General features: G+C 38.8%; 1 protein-coding gene across 1 annotated transcript in view; it reads left to right on the top strand.

Moving 5' to 3' along the window:
- DNAH8 (dynein axonemal heavy chain 8) overlaps nucleotides 1-15,825 on the top strand; it is a 385,593-nt gene that overhangs the window by 259,310 nt on the left and 110,458 nt on the right. The window contains exons 69-75 of the mRNA XM_021684619.2: nucleotides 245-460; nucleotides 3,384-3,521; nucleotides 4,978-5,105; nucleotides 6,138-6,309; nucleotides 8,003-8,158; nucleotides 12,562-12,717; nucleotides 14,191-14,373. Of these exons, the coding sequence (XP_021540294.2) occupies nucleotides 245-460; nucleotides 3,384-3,521; nucleotides 4,978-5,105; nucleotides 6,138-6,309; nucleotides 8,003-8,158; nucleotides 12,562-12,717; nucleotides 14,191-14,373 (1,149 nt within the window). The remainder of the gene's footprint in view (nucleotides 1-244; nucleotides 461-3,383; nucleotides 3,522-4,977; nucleotides 5,106-6,137; nucleotides 6,310-8,002; nucleotides 8,159-12,561; nucleotides 12,718-14,190; nucleotides 14,374-15,825) is intronic.

Below are 15,825 nucleotides of genomic sequence, written 5' to 3'. Positions count from 1 at the left end.
ATTCAAATGCGCACACTGGACAGGAAACTTACATATCTTTTCTTCTTTACTTTTTCAACCATGGTGATGGGAAGACAATTTGCAACTTACAGATTTAGGTTGTCTATTGTCATAGTCTTGATTTGTATGTTTAAGAGTATATCAATTGTTACTTTGAAAAAATTCAATTTAGAATTATATACTAACTCAGAAAGAAAGTATTTATTTTCTCCCGGAACTTACAGGTTGTAGTGCTATTTTTCAGTTGATGAGTGCAACAGGCTTCCTCTGGAGCCTTCAGCAGTTCCCCAAGGATACTATAAATGAAGAGACTGTTGAGTTGCTGCAGCCATATTTTAACATGGATGATTATTCTTTGGAAAATGCCAAAAAAGTCTGTGGGAATGTGGCTGGTCTGCTGTCTTGGACCCTTGCTATGGCAACATTTTATGGTATCAATAGAGAAGTGTTACCTCTGAAGGTAAGAGTTTCCCTCCTTCTCCTAGGAGATCAATGTTTAATAAAATCCATCACCAGTATTACTGCTATGAAAAGACAAAGCATAATTTTGACTAAATTTTTTATTTTCTTCATGTCCTCTCACATTTCTCATTTTCTTTACATCTGCTTAGTGTTTCTTGGCATTGCAGACAAGAAATCGAAACCAACTTGTTAACTTAAACAGGAAATGACTTCATTGCCAGTAATAATTAAGCTGTCATAAAGGAAAACCTGCCATTTCTTTAAAGTTTAAAGAGATTAAATTGTTGATTCCCAACAAAGTTTATAAAAGTTAAACTCAATACCCAGAAATGTTTTAAATTTGAAAGATAGGGGAAAAAACCTTATATGCATTTAAGAAACAAATGATCAAACAAACAAAATCAAAAAAGGTTGCAGAAGAGAAATCAGGATGGCACAGACTTCCTGCAACCCTATATATTAGAATGTAATGGAAAAATATGTGCGGAGTATTGAGGACATTGCTGTGGCCCAAGAATGCAATAACTGGCCAAGCTGCCCTTCACGTATAAAGGAACAAAAAGACATTCTTAAGGATGCGATTTAAGTACTGATTGGTAGGTGCGTGCATGCATGCTTACGCGCATGCGCACGCACACGCACACGCACACCGTTTATGCTGCTCCAGGCTGTTCTTCAGGTCTGAGGGAACCGAACGACATTCGGAGTGCAAAGGATTCGTAAAATACGCCACCCAGACGTGCGCTACCCTTCTGCGCCACCCCCAACCCCCCTATAAAGCTAAAAGAGTTGAAAGTGGTTGCTCTGTGGAATGGAAAATGATGGTGGGCAGGGGGTTGCTGGTTGTCGTAATAAACCCTATAGAAATGGCTGCCTTTTAAAACTGCGCATAGGTAACTCGGAGAAAAATAGAAAATATATTAAAAATAAGAAATTTTTAATAAAGGGAAATGATGAGAAAATGTAGGAATCCACTGAAACCAAAAGATACCAAGGGATATAGAATTTAAGAAAAAATGCACTCAGAAGAACAGAGTTAATTTTTACTAAAAATTATGATCCACAGTGAGACTTAACTGTAATAATGCTTTTGTAATAAATAAAATATTATCAAATTACAAAAAGCAAAATGCATTAATATTTTAAGTGGAAATTAACAAAAACAATAGTAATTTGAGATTGTGCAGGGCTGGTTTTTATGGGTGTGTGACCTGTTCACACAGGACCCTGAGTTTAGAAGGGTCCATGCTTGGCTTAATGGGCTGCTGTCACCCTCTTGAAGTTCTTAATAATTTTTTAATAATGGACTCCACATTTTTAATTTTGTACTGAGCCCTGCAAATTATGTAGCTAGTCTTTAGCAGCATAAACTAATAATTATATAGAGATTTTACACTGTATCATTTTTAAGGTTGAATAGCTGCATTGAACTTTCTTGAATATGAACAAAGAATATGAAATTACTTCTAGTGACTGAGGAACATTTACAAAAATTGATCATATTCAACGGTAAAAGAAGATCTTGACTCAGTTACCAAAATCAGAAATTGCTGAGGCCTCATTCTCCGATTATAAGCAATAAAATTAGAAAGTTTGCATTAAAAAAAAAAGCCAATAATTTCTTTTTAGGAAATGATGACAAAAGTTAGTTACCAAAGCTTTTGTGATGTGGCCCAATGGCATGTTCTTAGCTCTTAAATTAATTAAACTAAAGACTCCAGTACATACTCACTTAAATACACATACACACAAAACTTAAGGAAAGTGGAAGAGAGCTAATAAAAATAACATTAAAAATTAGAGAAAAGTAGCAGAATTGAACAATGTTGCTTTGCAAAAACAAAATATAAAAGATATATTCTTGGAAAATATAATCAGGAAGAAAATATGTATAATCATAGATATGTGGATTTAAATAATTAGAAAGAAAAATTTAAAGGTATATGTAAATATATTACAAAATTTAAATTTAATAACAATAATATTAATACTAGTTAAATTAATATTTCCTGCAAAAAAGGGCTAAATTTAAATAAATTAAATATTGAGAAAGAAAATGAGAATGTTATCAAAAAACTTCTACTCCAGGAGGCTTTATAGGGCTGCTTTACTTTACTGATTCTTTTAAATTTCTAAGAAACCGGTCATTTCTAAGAAATAGATAATTTTTAAGTCCATGCCCTAGGACTTAGAAAAAGATGAAAAATCTACCATTACAGTTATTTCACTTCAACACATCTTTATGAAGGAAACAACCCCAGATTTTGCATGCCCAATAGCTTTATTTATAATAATTTTAAATGGGGGGGATGTCTAAAAGTAGGGCAAAAGTTAGGTAAATTATGATACATCCAAATAGTGTGATATTATGCAGCCACATTACTAATACTCATGAAAAAGTGTTTAAGGACATGTTTAAGGGGAAATGATTACACTATATTAAGTGAAAAAGAAAAGACTTGGAAAATGCCAGTTATCACCTTCTTAACACAATACTCAGACTCTCTCTGGGTAAAATCACAGGTTATTTCTGTTATCCTTTCTATGCATTGTTGCATTTCCCCTGTGTTTTCTATACTGAACATTAATAATTAAAAGAAAAAAGAGAGGGGTACCTGGGAGGCTCAGTCCGTTAAGTGTCTGGCTCTTGATCTCAACTCAGGTCTTGATCTCAGGGTCGTGAGATCAAGCCTGGGCTCCACGCGGGTCGTGAAGCCTACTTAAAAAAAGAAAAATGAAAAAATAGAACTTTAATGGAATATCTCCAACACTCTTTGCTTCCCCAGCTGAACACACTTAAGCCTCTAAATACCATCTTGGGCAAAAATTGTGCAATTCGTGTTATTATTTACCAATTAAAACCAAAAATATTTTGCAGACCTACTACCACTCCATGCAGTGACCTCTTCTTCCTTTTTAAGGCTAACCTGGCCAAGCAGGAGGGCCGTCTGGCAGTTGCTAATGCTGAGCTGGGGAAGGCACAGGCTCTGCTCGATGAGAAACAAGGCGAGCTGGATAAAGTACAAGCAAAATTTGACGCAGCCATGAATGAGAAAATGGTGAGATTAAATCTATAAAGTTGCAGAAATGAGGTGTTAAAATTGTCCACAAGTGTGTGTTGTATTTAGAAATCAGGTAAATGTTGGTGACAAAAAAAAAAAAAAAAAAATTTACCTGACTGTCCTTCAGTGTTTGGGATCACTGTTTGTCCAATCCCTGTTTGGGGCTTTTGACACTCTAAGGTCTTTCTGTGTGTTTTTAATAATCATTTTTGGTAAGAGTAAGCTGGGATATCATACCCAAAGAGTCCTCATTTGGAGGTTAGAAAACTGGGTTTGAGATCCAGTGCAGGCACTTAACTCATTAGGCGGTTGGAGGCAACTGATGGAGCTTCATCTGTCAAATGGGGATCCTAATGCAACCTACAACCTCGTGGGATAGGTGGTAAGCAGTGGTAGTCTGCTAACAATAGGATCTGGGCAGGAGGGGCCCCGGGGGAAAAAAGCCTTGATGTGCACTGTTTGCTGATTTCTGGATGTAGGTCCTCCCACCACTGTCAGTTCCAAGCTACCACCGCGCTGACACTGAACACAGATTTGGAAACAGACGCACAGCAGGGCACTATTGTATACTATACTATTGTATATATAGCACTGTTATGTACTCTACACTACTGAACACCACCGTGCAGGTACAGTGCACTTAACCTCAAGCTCATAGATAATTAAAAAATGTGGCAAATAATTAGGAGGTGATGAGTTTTGATTATCTATTACCTTTGCTCTTAATGTAGTTTATGTAATTGTAAGTTTATATAATTTAATTTTTTTTTTTTTTTTAAGATTTTTATTTATTTATTTAACAGAGAGATAGCGAGAGCAGGAACACAAGCAGGGGGAGTGGGAGAGGGAGAAGCAGGCCTCCCGCAGAGCAGGGAGCCCGATGCGGGGCTCGATCCCAGGACCCTGGGATCGTGACCTGAGCCGAAGGCAGACGCTTAACGACTGAGCCACCCAGGCGCCCATAATTTAATTTTTAATAATGTCTGTGTTCAACACCGGCCGGCAAGTCTTCTAAAAATGTAACAGTTGGCTCTAGTGAGTTGATACAAGTTGGCTGCAGCACATTGCTGTTGTGTAGAATTTTTCTGGGAAAAGAAAAATCACTTTGTAAACTTCCAAGAACTCAGAATTTTTAAGTCCAAGACCTAAAATGGTATATCTTATTGATTTGATTCTGTTTTGAAAACATGGAATAGAAATACTATATTAATTTATGTGATTTGGATTCTCTCTCACAAAATCTCTTTCCTTGAAATTTTGTAAGGTAAAATAACTCTATTATGAATCAATTACCAGAATTTAATAGGTAAAATTTCACTCACATTGCTTTTTTAGACTATATTTATTTTGCAAATTAAGAAATTCCTCCCTATGTTTTTATGTATGAATACAATGGATGTTTGATTAAGCACTTAAAAAAGTTCTTTGGGATATTCTCCCTTTACGAATGTAGGATTTGGTAAATGATGCGGATATGTGCCGGAAAAAGATGCAGGCAGCTTCCACCCTCATCGATGGGCTGAGTGGAGAAAAGATCCGATGGACTCAGCAAAGCAAAGAGTTCAAAGCTCAGATTAATAGGTATAAATTTTGGCCTTTGTTATAATTGCTTTCCTTCTTAGTCATCACCCTAAACGCCACCTCTTTGTGACATGAGAGAAAATAAAATACATCTCTCCAGTGAAGCGCTTTGCTTCTTCATTTCTGTATATCCATTTCTGAATCTTACAGCTGAGGTTACCCACTCTCAGTAAAACGGAGAGGGATTAAAAGGTTGTGAAATATTTTTAATCTCAAGTTTGGTTCAGCAATGTAGGTTTTCAGTACAAGAGTCCTTCTTTTTCTGTTGTTGCTTTTTTTTGTTTTTGTTTTTGGTTGCTGGGGGGGAGGCAGGGGCACAGGGAGAGGGAGAGGAAATCTTAAGCAGGCTCCATGCCCAATGTGGAGCCGGATGCGGGGCTTGATCTCATGACCCTGTAATCATGACCTGAGCTGAAGTCAAGAGTCGGACGATTTCTGACTGAGCCACCCAGGCGCCCCAAGAGTGCTTCTGATATTGTTTGCATTTGCCAGAACTGTCTAGATACTTTCTCCAGTTCTGTACTCTTCACCTCAGTGATTTTGGACGTGTGGATCAGGGGTTTCCTCTAACTACAAGGCTGTCTTGTGGTAGTGTCTATTGGTGTCCTCAGAAAACTGGAAGAGGGGGGAATGAGAAAGGAGTAGAGAATAGCAAGAAGTGGGAGACGGAGAGGGAGAGCCAGAGGGGGAGAAGAAAACAGTTTAATCAGGACTGAGTCTAACAGGACCAGGGCATGGCATGGGAGGAGGATACTGTCCTTCCTAGGAGTCAAGTCTCTGGACCTGCAGGCTTCAAGGAAGCAGTCTCTCTCTTGCTCCTTGGCCTACCCCAAATGTGGCCCCTCCTCCCACCATTTGGGTTTGGGGGCTCCCTTTTGCATGGTCTGTCCATGTCTGTTTACCATGTGTTAAGGAGGGAGCAAAGAAGGATTTTGCCTAATAAGAAAACAAAACTGCCCTATGGCCTTTTGGACTCATTAATGGGAGAGGGTGAATGTGTTAGCTGACTCACGTTGTGTTGTGTCCCCACAGACTCGTGGGTGATACTCTGCTGTGCACCGGATTCCTTTCCTACCTTGGTCCTTTCAATCAGATATTTAGGAACTATTTGCTTAAAGATCAGTGGGAGATAGAGCTGAGAGCTCGGAAGATTCCTTTCACGGAAAACCTGAATCTTATTTCAATGTTGGTGGATCCTCCAACAGTGAGTGTCACTTTCTTCATAATATTATTTGAATTCCAGCCTTACTTACTAAGAAATCACGGTTCACCTATTTTTTTTTCTTTTTTCATTTAATTAAAAAGATTGTTTTGAAAATACTTAAGAATTAACTAAAAAGAAACCTTTCCTTTTGGTATGGAAATTCCTTTGAGTTTTAAGACATCTTGCTTTCAAATTATCATACATGGGGGTGCCTGGCTGGCTCAGTTAGTGGAACGTATAACTCTTGATCTCAGGGTCGTGAGTTCGAGCCCCACACTGGGGGTAGAGAGTACATAAAAAAATAAAATCTTCAAAAAAAAAAATAAAAGATCATTCATGAATTATAGGCTTGCTAATACTGGGCTTTTCTTTTAACTTTCCATTATTTGCACCACTCCTATTAAGTCACTCTCTTTCAAACATTTTAGGTGATTATAGGCATTAGCTAGGCCATAAGTACTGGTATGAATCTTCTTTTGATCATAAACCATCTTTTCGTCCTGTCCAAGAGCATAGCCCAACGGTACGTTCTGGTGTCACCGAGTGATGGCCCCACGACACTAACCTTCCTTGTTGGGAATTTGATGCCACTGTTAATTTTCAGTGTATCTTGCAGAGCTCCTATGGCATTAAATGCCTTCCAGGCAATTTGTATTCATGAGCTGCTTTCTGATCTGTAAATATATTCCCCAGTGGCTTTTTCCTTTGGGAAGCCATGCTATTAGTTTCGTATTATCCGTATCTAAAAGTTAAAAAATTAATCTTTTCCAATTCAAACAATGTTCAACTGGTTGTTTCCAAGGACTAGATAATGTATTAAAGATGCAGTGGACACTGATGAGGCAAAGTGGACCAGGGCATACCTTATTAATTACGGCCTTTGGAGGCTGCTGGGATAATTTAATGAGGGTGAAGGCTGGTGGATTCATTGGATCTCAGGTGATTTTATTGACCACGTGGAGGCAGGCTTGCGATTCTCTCGTAATTAGGGAGGATTTTTTTTTTTTAAGTTGAGTTATTTATTTTCCAGTGATCTCTACTCCCCAACACGGGGCTCAAACTCAGCACCCCAAGATCAAGAGTCGCACACACTTCCGACTGAGCCTGCCAGACACCCCAGGAAATATATTTTTTTAATGTCATTGATGAACACCTGCCAGTGTAATATCCCTCCTAATTTCTCTGCCTCCAGCTATGCAAATCCTGCTCTCCAAGTAAACAGAGCCAAAAGGCAGGAAGGGGAAGCTTCAGGGGTTTAACCCTTGGTGCATATCTTTCCAGACATTTCAGTGTATTCTTTCCACTAATCCTGCCTAGTCTGGATCCCACCACTCACCCAGTCTTACCATATGTTAAGCCCCTATGTTCTCTGAATGTTAAGCAACCACACTTCAAAAATTCACAGTTTTTGTAATATTCCCTCATAAGTTTGAAAATGTAGCATAAAGGACTAAACCCTAATCTTGGGTTATTAAAGGATTTATTAGATTATAATTTTTATTTTTTTAGGTGAATGTTATTTGGGTCACATTTACAAGTTTTTTTTTGTTTTCTCTAGGTACCCATTGCATAGTCTCAATGGAAAAAAATATATATCCCAGTATTAAATTCTTTTAATATTGTGGCAATTTTAATTATTATGAAAGCATTCTTGTTCTCCTCTGACTGGCCATATCCATTTCTTGTTACTTAGATTGGGGAGTGGGGGCTGCAGGGATTACCCGGAGATGACCTCTCAATCCAGAATGGCATCATTGTGACGAAGGCCACCAGGTACCCACTCCTCATAGACCCACAGACTCAAGGCAAAACTTGGATTAAATCAAAGGAAAGAGAAAATGACTTGCAAGTATGTACCATTTGGTGTATGGGAAAGCATTATTAAAATCATGAAATTTCCCCAAAATTTCAGTTGATTCTGCCAGTCATAAAGTCATCTCTGTGATAATTGTTTGTTAATTTATACCCTTGAGTTTTGTAACAGTGGTTTGGGGCAAGGGCTCAGATTATTTTCTTTGTTTTGTGTTCTCTCATGATGTACTCTTCTGTCTGTCCCCTTCCCTGGTTCTGTTGCCTTTGCCAACGTTGGATGTGGCTTTTATTCTGGGCCTTGGGTTTGGGCTTACAGGAAAGCAGCAAAAATAGAACTCATGACTCCTCGGTTTAGGGCTATTTGCTCCAACCTAGCTCAGGCACATGGTACTTCACGGCATCGTAGAGTCGTTTTAGAGTTGGGGTCTAATAAGGTGTTTATTTTATTTTTAATTTTATTTATTTATTTTTCTTAGAGAGGGAGGAGTGGAGGGGCAGAGGGTGAGGGAGACAGAGAATATCTTAAGCTGGCTCCACACCTAGTGCAGGGTCTGACGCAGGGCTCGATCTTACCACCCTGAGATCATGTCCTGAACCTGAAATCAAGAGTCAGATGCTTCACTGACTGAACCAACCAGGCACCCCATAATAAGGTATTAATTTTAAAGAAGAGGTAGACAAAGGCAGGATTCTAGCATCTCAGATTTACCATTGATATTTCAACTACCAATACGGACTGTTCCATTTCCCAGGCAATGCACCCAGAGTTCGAAGTCTCCTGGATCCGTATTTTTACATATGCTATTCTACTAACCAGGATGTCTTTCTTTACCCTACTGCCCATTTCACTTATATCCCAGATAAATATCTTGAGTGTTCTTCAAGAAGTCCACATCCAATAGTACCTTCATCAAGACTTCCCTGTGTCCTCAGTTTAATATAGCCTGTCCTAAATGCTCACAATGTCTTATGTGGATTTCTGATATGGACTTAGAGTCTGTCTTCAATTACTGTTCATTGCACATTTGTCTTTTGTCTTTACTGTATTATAAACTTCTTGCTGACAAGGCTTATGGTTTTATACCATCTTTATATTTTCTGCACTCTTTTTCTATAGAGTAGGAATTCTGATATTTATTGAATTTCAATGAATTAAAGTGTGCCATCATTACAAGGAAAAAAACAACAGAAAAATCATGTGATCATCTTGATAAATGCAGAGAAAGCACTTGAAAAATTCAACACCCATTCCTGATAAAACCTCCAGCAAACTAAGAATAGGAGGGCTCTTCCTTAATCAGATAAAGAGCATTTACCAAAAGCCTACAACAAACGCCACTTAATGGTAGAATATTGAAAGATTTCCTTCTGAGATGAGGGTTTCCCTGACATGTGGATATTGCCCGGTGCTCAGGAACACCCCTGAGATACTCCCAACTCACTGATACTCCAGAACACAATGCACCAGTCTGTTTACTTGGAAAACCAGGGAGATCCCAGAAAGAGAGTGTCAACAGAGGAGGAGAGTTAAGAGGAAAATGAAGTCAATGGGAATGTAGCTTCTGAGGAGCCGTCTTCACAGAAGGAAAGCATGAGTGGTGTATACGGGAGCATTCCTGCCCCTCAACTTCTTTTCCTGGATCCAGCACAACTACAGCTTATCTCCTGTTCCATTCCTCTTGCTTCTGCTGACTGTCCATCTCCCTACTCCTCCTGCTCTTAAGTTTCCTGATCATAGCTTTGTCTCTCCATTTTGGCATTAAGCTCCTTGATAGCCTTTGATGACGTCCTTCCTGATGTCACCCAGTCTCAGGAATCTTCTTGAGGAAGTAATAGAAATATGCCAGAGATACTGACATGTTTTTAAAACCATCAACTCCTGGAATGTAAGGAGACTGAACTATATTCTCCTTACACAGGAGACGTTATGTTTTTAAACATGTGGATAAGCACATGCACAAACACCCATAAATGAAAACAGAATAAAACAGAAATATTATTTCTTTATTTGGGAAGGAAAACAAAATGAAAATTGAAACACTTTATAAGTGAAAAACAAAACATGTTTTGTATGTCCAGGACTGCATTCCACTGTGGCAGCTTTGTCGAGGCCACCTTCAGTACCGTCTCCAGAACCTTCAGCTCTGACTTCCAGAAAGAGAAGGTGTTCATCAAGTTTCTCTATAAAAAATTCACCACCTTGTAAAAACCCAACACTAGAGTCTCTGTGCAGCTGACACAGGGTCTGATAGTAGCTACCACATAGTGTTACTACACAAGAAAATCAAGTGAAGGGGCGCCTGGGTGGCTCAGTCGGTTAAGCGTCTGCCTTCGGCTCAGGTCATGATCCCAGGGTCTTGGGATCTAGCCCTGCATCGGGCTCCCTGCTCAGCGGGGAGCCTGCTTCTCCCTCTGCCCCTCCCCCCGACTCATGCTCTCTCTCTCTGTCTCTCTCAAAAATAAAATAAATTAAATCTTAAAAAATATATACAACTAATGAATTGTTGAACACTACATCAAAAACTAATGATGTACTATAATAAATAAGTAAATACAAAAATATAGAAAATGATTTATTATGAGAGAATGGCTCGTGGGTTGGGGGAGGCTAAGAAATCCCACAGTCTGCTGTCTACAAGCTAGAGGTTCAGGAAGGCTGGTCATGTAGTCCCAGTCTAAACTCTGAAGGTCTGTGAACCAGGGGAGTCAGTGGTATGAGTCCCAGTCCAAGTCTGAAGGCCAAAGAACCAGTTGCTGATGTCCAAGGGCAGGAGAAGATGGATGTCTCAGCTCTAGCAGAGAGCAAATTTGCTCTTCTTCCATCTTTGGGCTCTATTCAGGCTCTCAATGGATTGGATAATGCCCACCCAAATCGGTGAGGGTGATTTTCTTTACTCAGTCTATCTATTCCAAGGCCAATCTGTTCTGGAAACACCCTCACAGGCACAGACTGAAATAAATGTGTACCAGCTCTTTGGGCATCACTTACCCCGATCAAGCTGACACGTAATATTAACCCTCACACTTAGGAAGCAAATCACGAAAATAGAATTTACTCCTTAGGAAATAGAGCAGGACAATTATATTTAGTCTCATTGGGACCTTGTTTCATCTTATTTAATAAGCTGGTTAGAGCTCTTTGTTTAGACTCATTTACCTTATTTACCTTATCAACTCATAATGAGGTCTTTCACAGCTCATCATTTGTGTAAATAAAGCTATCCATCCAGGGAAAAAATTCCTTCATGTACAGGATTTTTGTTTTAGTTACTTCCCTTCTATCCAAAACAGGACAAGAGTAGACTTACTTAATTTTTACTTCCACGTCTCTTTTTCATAGCAAGGGAGAGATAATATCTTTTAATTCCACTCCCTTAATCTCCTGCTGTCCCTGGATCTTCCTTGTGTCTTAAGATCAGCCCTCACAGCAGCATAGAAACAGTGGCGGCATCCAGAGGGTAGAGTGTAAGGAGATGGAGAGTTGAGGGCTGACCCTTCGGAAATCCTCCCATTTAGGCAGAGGAGGGATTGTAGGAAAAGTAAGAATTCAAAGCCATTTGGCCAAAGCAAAGATCAACCAGCCCAGTGTGTCTATTTTTTTTTTTTTTAAGATTTTATTTATTTGAGAGAGAGAGAGTGAGAGAGACAGAAAGCACAAGAGGGGGGAGGGTCAGAGGGAGAAGCAGACTCCCTGCTGAACAAGGAGCCCGATGCGGGACTCAATCCCGGGACCCAGGATCATGACCTGAGCCAAAGGTAGAAGCCTAACTAACTGAGCCACCCAGATGCCGCCTAATGTGTCTATTTTAACTAATCAACAAACACTGAACTAAAACACTGGGGCCCCACCAGGCATTCAGAATTCTAATTTTAAAAATATATATATAATATAAAAAGTGAACATACAGTCTTTTAAGTTGATTTTATGGGAAGTATCTATCATATTCTTCCGTTGCACCAGTGTTAGAGGCAGAATACATGGATGGGACCTTGGTTTGACTCCATATATAATTTCTGACATTCTAATGCCTATTTTTTAATCACTTGATCATCTCATGAGTGGTCCTGAGGAGATAAATGAATATTGCAAATATGCAAGTTACTTTGCTTTCCCTGAGTGATCGTAAATAGGTATGTGTAACCGGTTTAATCCTTGATTACTTCTCTGCTCTGTGTAGGAGCAGATTTCTGACATTCACTTTGAGATGTGCCACTCGATTCTCCTGTTTCGGCCAGAGAAACTGTTGCTCATCCAGAGCCTACACAAAGTCATGGGTTCACCACGTTTGGAAAATTAAGTGTTCTTACTTTTATTGTCATAAGGCTTCCTATATCGCCCTTAAAATTCTTAGGCATCTGTGCAACAAATCTCTTGGTTTCCACTTAGGAATAAGCACATTCTTTGTCACATTTATATAGCAATGAACCCTTTATTTTTAGGTAACATCTCTGAACCATAAATACTTCCGCACACACTTGGAGGACAGCCTTTCCTTGGGCCGACCCCTTCTCATTGAGGACATTCGTGAAGAGCTGGATCCAGCCCTGGATAATGTATTAGAAAAGAATTTCATTAAATCAGGCACCACATTCAAGGTGAGCTTTGGGAAGGAATAAAAAAAAAAAAAAAAGAAGACGGCAAGAAAAGAACAATGGTGACATCTACTTATCTTTTTGAGCATAGCAGTGAAGGTACTTTGCTTCAGGTGGTAGTATTTGATACAATGGAAAAATTATTTCCAAACTCATATTTAGTGTTTCCCTTATTTTTTTAATTGTATATGAAAAATACAGGGGAGAGCAGTATTTTGGTAAGAGTAGCCATTTAGCTGACACTAAATAACATATTGAGGAAATACATTGTCTGGTCATAATAATATATTAATGTTGCACACTATGTATGTACGTTCATTGGCAGCTCTGAGAAAATTGGATTTACAAGTCATATATTCATCTGTACAATAAAACCTGCACTTTCTCACAGGAGGAAATGGCATTTTAATAAAGTCTATGAACACTGATTTGTTCATTTCTCCCTGTATTAACTTTCAATCTAAGCTCACAGACTTTGCTAGAAGCTATAGAATCCTGTTTCCCATCATTGGTGCGAACATGAATGGTTTTCAGTAGAAGTGTTTCTTTTTTCATTGGAGGCATTCTCTACCTTTAGGCTTCTTTGGTTTTGTTTCTTGATGAATGACAGCATTTCTGATTGAGATTTTTCACTTTGGACAAATTAATTTCATGAATATCAGTGAATAAGTACAGAATGCAAATGTTCTCATTGAACAAAGATTTATTTAGAAAACATTTCTTCATAATGTGAATCTTTTATGCGCAGTATTTAACATGCCAAGGGAGGGTGTAGGATTTTTATTCCTGAAGGTCTTTCAAAAGAACATATTCTTATCTGCAGTGTGAAGGCTTGGTGCTTGAGAACGTGGTGGTGCCTTATCGATGTGGTTTCCAACCACATGCAGAATCAAGATTAATTAAAAATTTAAGTCCTTTAAAATCATATAATTTCCACCTAAATTTTTTAGATAGCAAAACCGGTTGTTTTTTTTAATATAATATACTGCAAATTGTAGTATTTAAGATAACTGTTATGTTTCTGAAGAAAATGTCGGCACTCTTTTCTTTGAAAATTTCATTAATCCTTTATGTTGTCAACTATGCTTCAGATATGACTGAAATGCAAAGAGAAATAACAAATACTTCCTCTAAACACCACAGATTTCCTCAGTAGGAAACAATTTCCTCAAGTGGGAGAAAACAGTCAAATCTGAGATGTGTCTGAGTTTTCCTTTATTCTACATTTGTTGGGGATAGATTTTTCATTTAATTTTTGTTCATTTAATTTGTTTGGTGTCATGGCTAACAATGTCTTCTGGCAGGACCACAAATCTGAATTATTTAAGACCAGTGATTAAAGTCTTAGAACTTTTTCCTTTGCAATTCATTCAAGTTTCACAGTGCTGACCTCTGATAAATTCTTTCCTAAATTAACCCCAAATTCCTTGTCCTGCCCCTTAAGCTGTTTTTAATTTTATATTTGAATTGATGTAGGTGAAAGTCGGTGATAAAGAATGTGATATCATGGATACATTTAAACTTTATATTACTACGAAGTTACCCAACCCTGCCTTTACCCCTGAGATCAATGCTAAAACGTCGGTCATTGATTTTACCGTGACTATGAAAGGACTCGAGAATCAGTTATTAAGGAGAGTGATTTTAACTGAGAAACAGGTAATAATTTCTCAAGGTAAAGGACTACTTCTAATAAATTATTATGAAATTGTTAAGTATTTCAGAAAGAAAAAAACTAAGCAAATTTTTATTTACCTTTGTTAACATAAATATTAGTTTAGCTGTCTCCTGTCAAATCCTATCAAGAAATCATGTAACTAACTCAGCTGTCCTCCAACCCCAAATGTGTGCACGTGGGTACACACACACACACACACACACACTCACACACACACGCACACCACTCACACTGTTTTTTCTACTTCTGTCTTTAAACCTTGGGAGTATGTTGACCTTCGTATCTATAGTCCTATGGATGGATGCTCTTTGATGTACCTGAAAAAGTCACTAAAATAATGATCCTGGAGAAAAAGAAATTGCTCTGAATGAGTGTATTATCACTGGGGTAGTTTCAACTACTGCAGTCTAGTACTCTAATGATACAGAGAGCCTAACTTTAATTTTAATTGAATGAAATTTGCATTAAGGCAGAGAAATTAAGTATGATTGAAGGTTCTAATAAAGAACTTAAAACTGGAAGATTTTAAGAGACTGATACAAGTTGAAACTAGTTTTTAAAATAAATCTCAGAAAACATTTAACATTATGCATAAAATATGCATAAAATGTAATTATACTTATTTGCATATGGAAAACATATTTGCGTAAAATCGGAGAAAGATTATATTTGCTTACCTAGAATAAGAGTATTGAAGGTTCAAGGAAAGGGCAAGGTTAGCAATAATAAGACCAGAGAGGCTTCACGTGGGAGGGTGGAGGGAAAGATTGGCAATAGAAGACCGGACAAGGAAAAGAGAAAGACAAGAGATAGGAGTAGATGTCATGAACACAGGAAAGACGTTGGAAGAGGGAAAGAGAAATGATCCTCACACCAGAGAAACAGAGAGAACTCAGTAAAAGGAGAGGAGAAGCCCTACCTGGTTAGCCGGGATGGTTAAGGGGCCGGCCCTTAAAGACAGCCAGTCTGCCAGAGCTGAGCCAAGGGGGCGCAGTCCCAGCATCCGCTCTCACGAGCTGTTTGATCTTTGCTTCCAACAAACAGCCCGGGGCTTCTACAGTCCAGTAAGGGAACCATGCCACTTCCACAGCCAGGCAGAGAGAGCATGGGCCCTTCAGTTCATTGCTCATCACCTCTTGGAGCCACATGGTGCCAACTGTTGAAAATTAGTCCTTCCTTGGTAGTCTCACTGGTGCTGTTGGTCTGATCTGATTCCTCACTGGTCCAGGTGCTGCGTGCAGGCTGCACCAACTTCCCTAAGGCAGGCCACCCCACTGTCTAAGGCAGGCGACACCCCGTGTCCCCAGAGGGCCCACCCCCACTCTTCTAGGCCTCAGCTTCCTCTTCGAGGGATGTGCTAAAGTGCTCATGCCAACCTTATTGGAAAAAGCCAAAACACACAATCTGTAGGAGGACATCCTGACCATGATGTT

The sequence above is a fragment of the Neomonachus schauinslandi genome, chromosome 8, assembly GCF_002201575.2.
Source record: "Neomonachus schauinslandi chromosome 8, ASM220157v2, whole genome shotgun sequence".
Lineage (NCBI taxonomy): Eukaryota > Metazoa > Chordata > Mammalia > Carnivora > Phocidae > Neomonachus > Neomonachus schauinslandi.
This window is presented reverse-complemented; position numbering and strand designations above follow the sequence as displayed.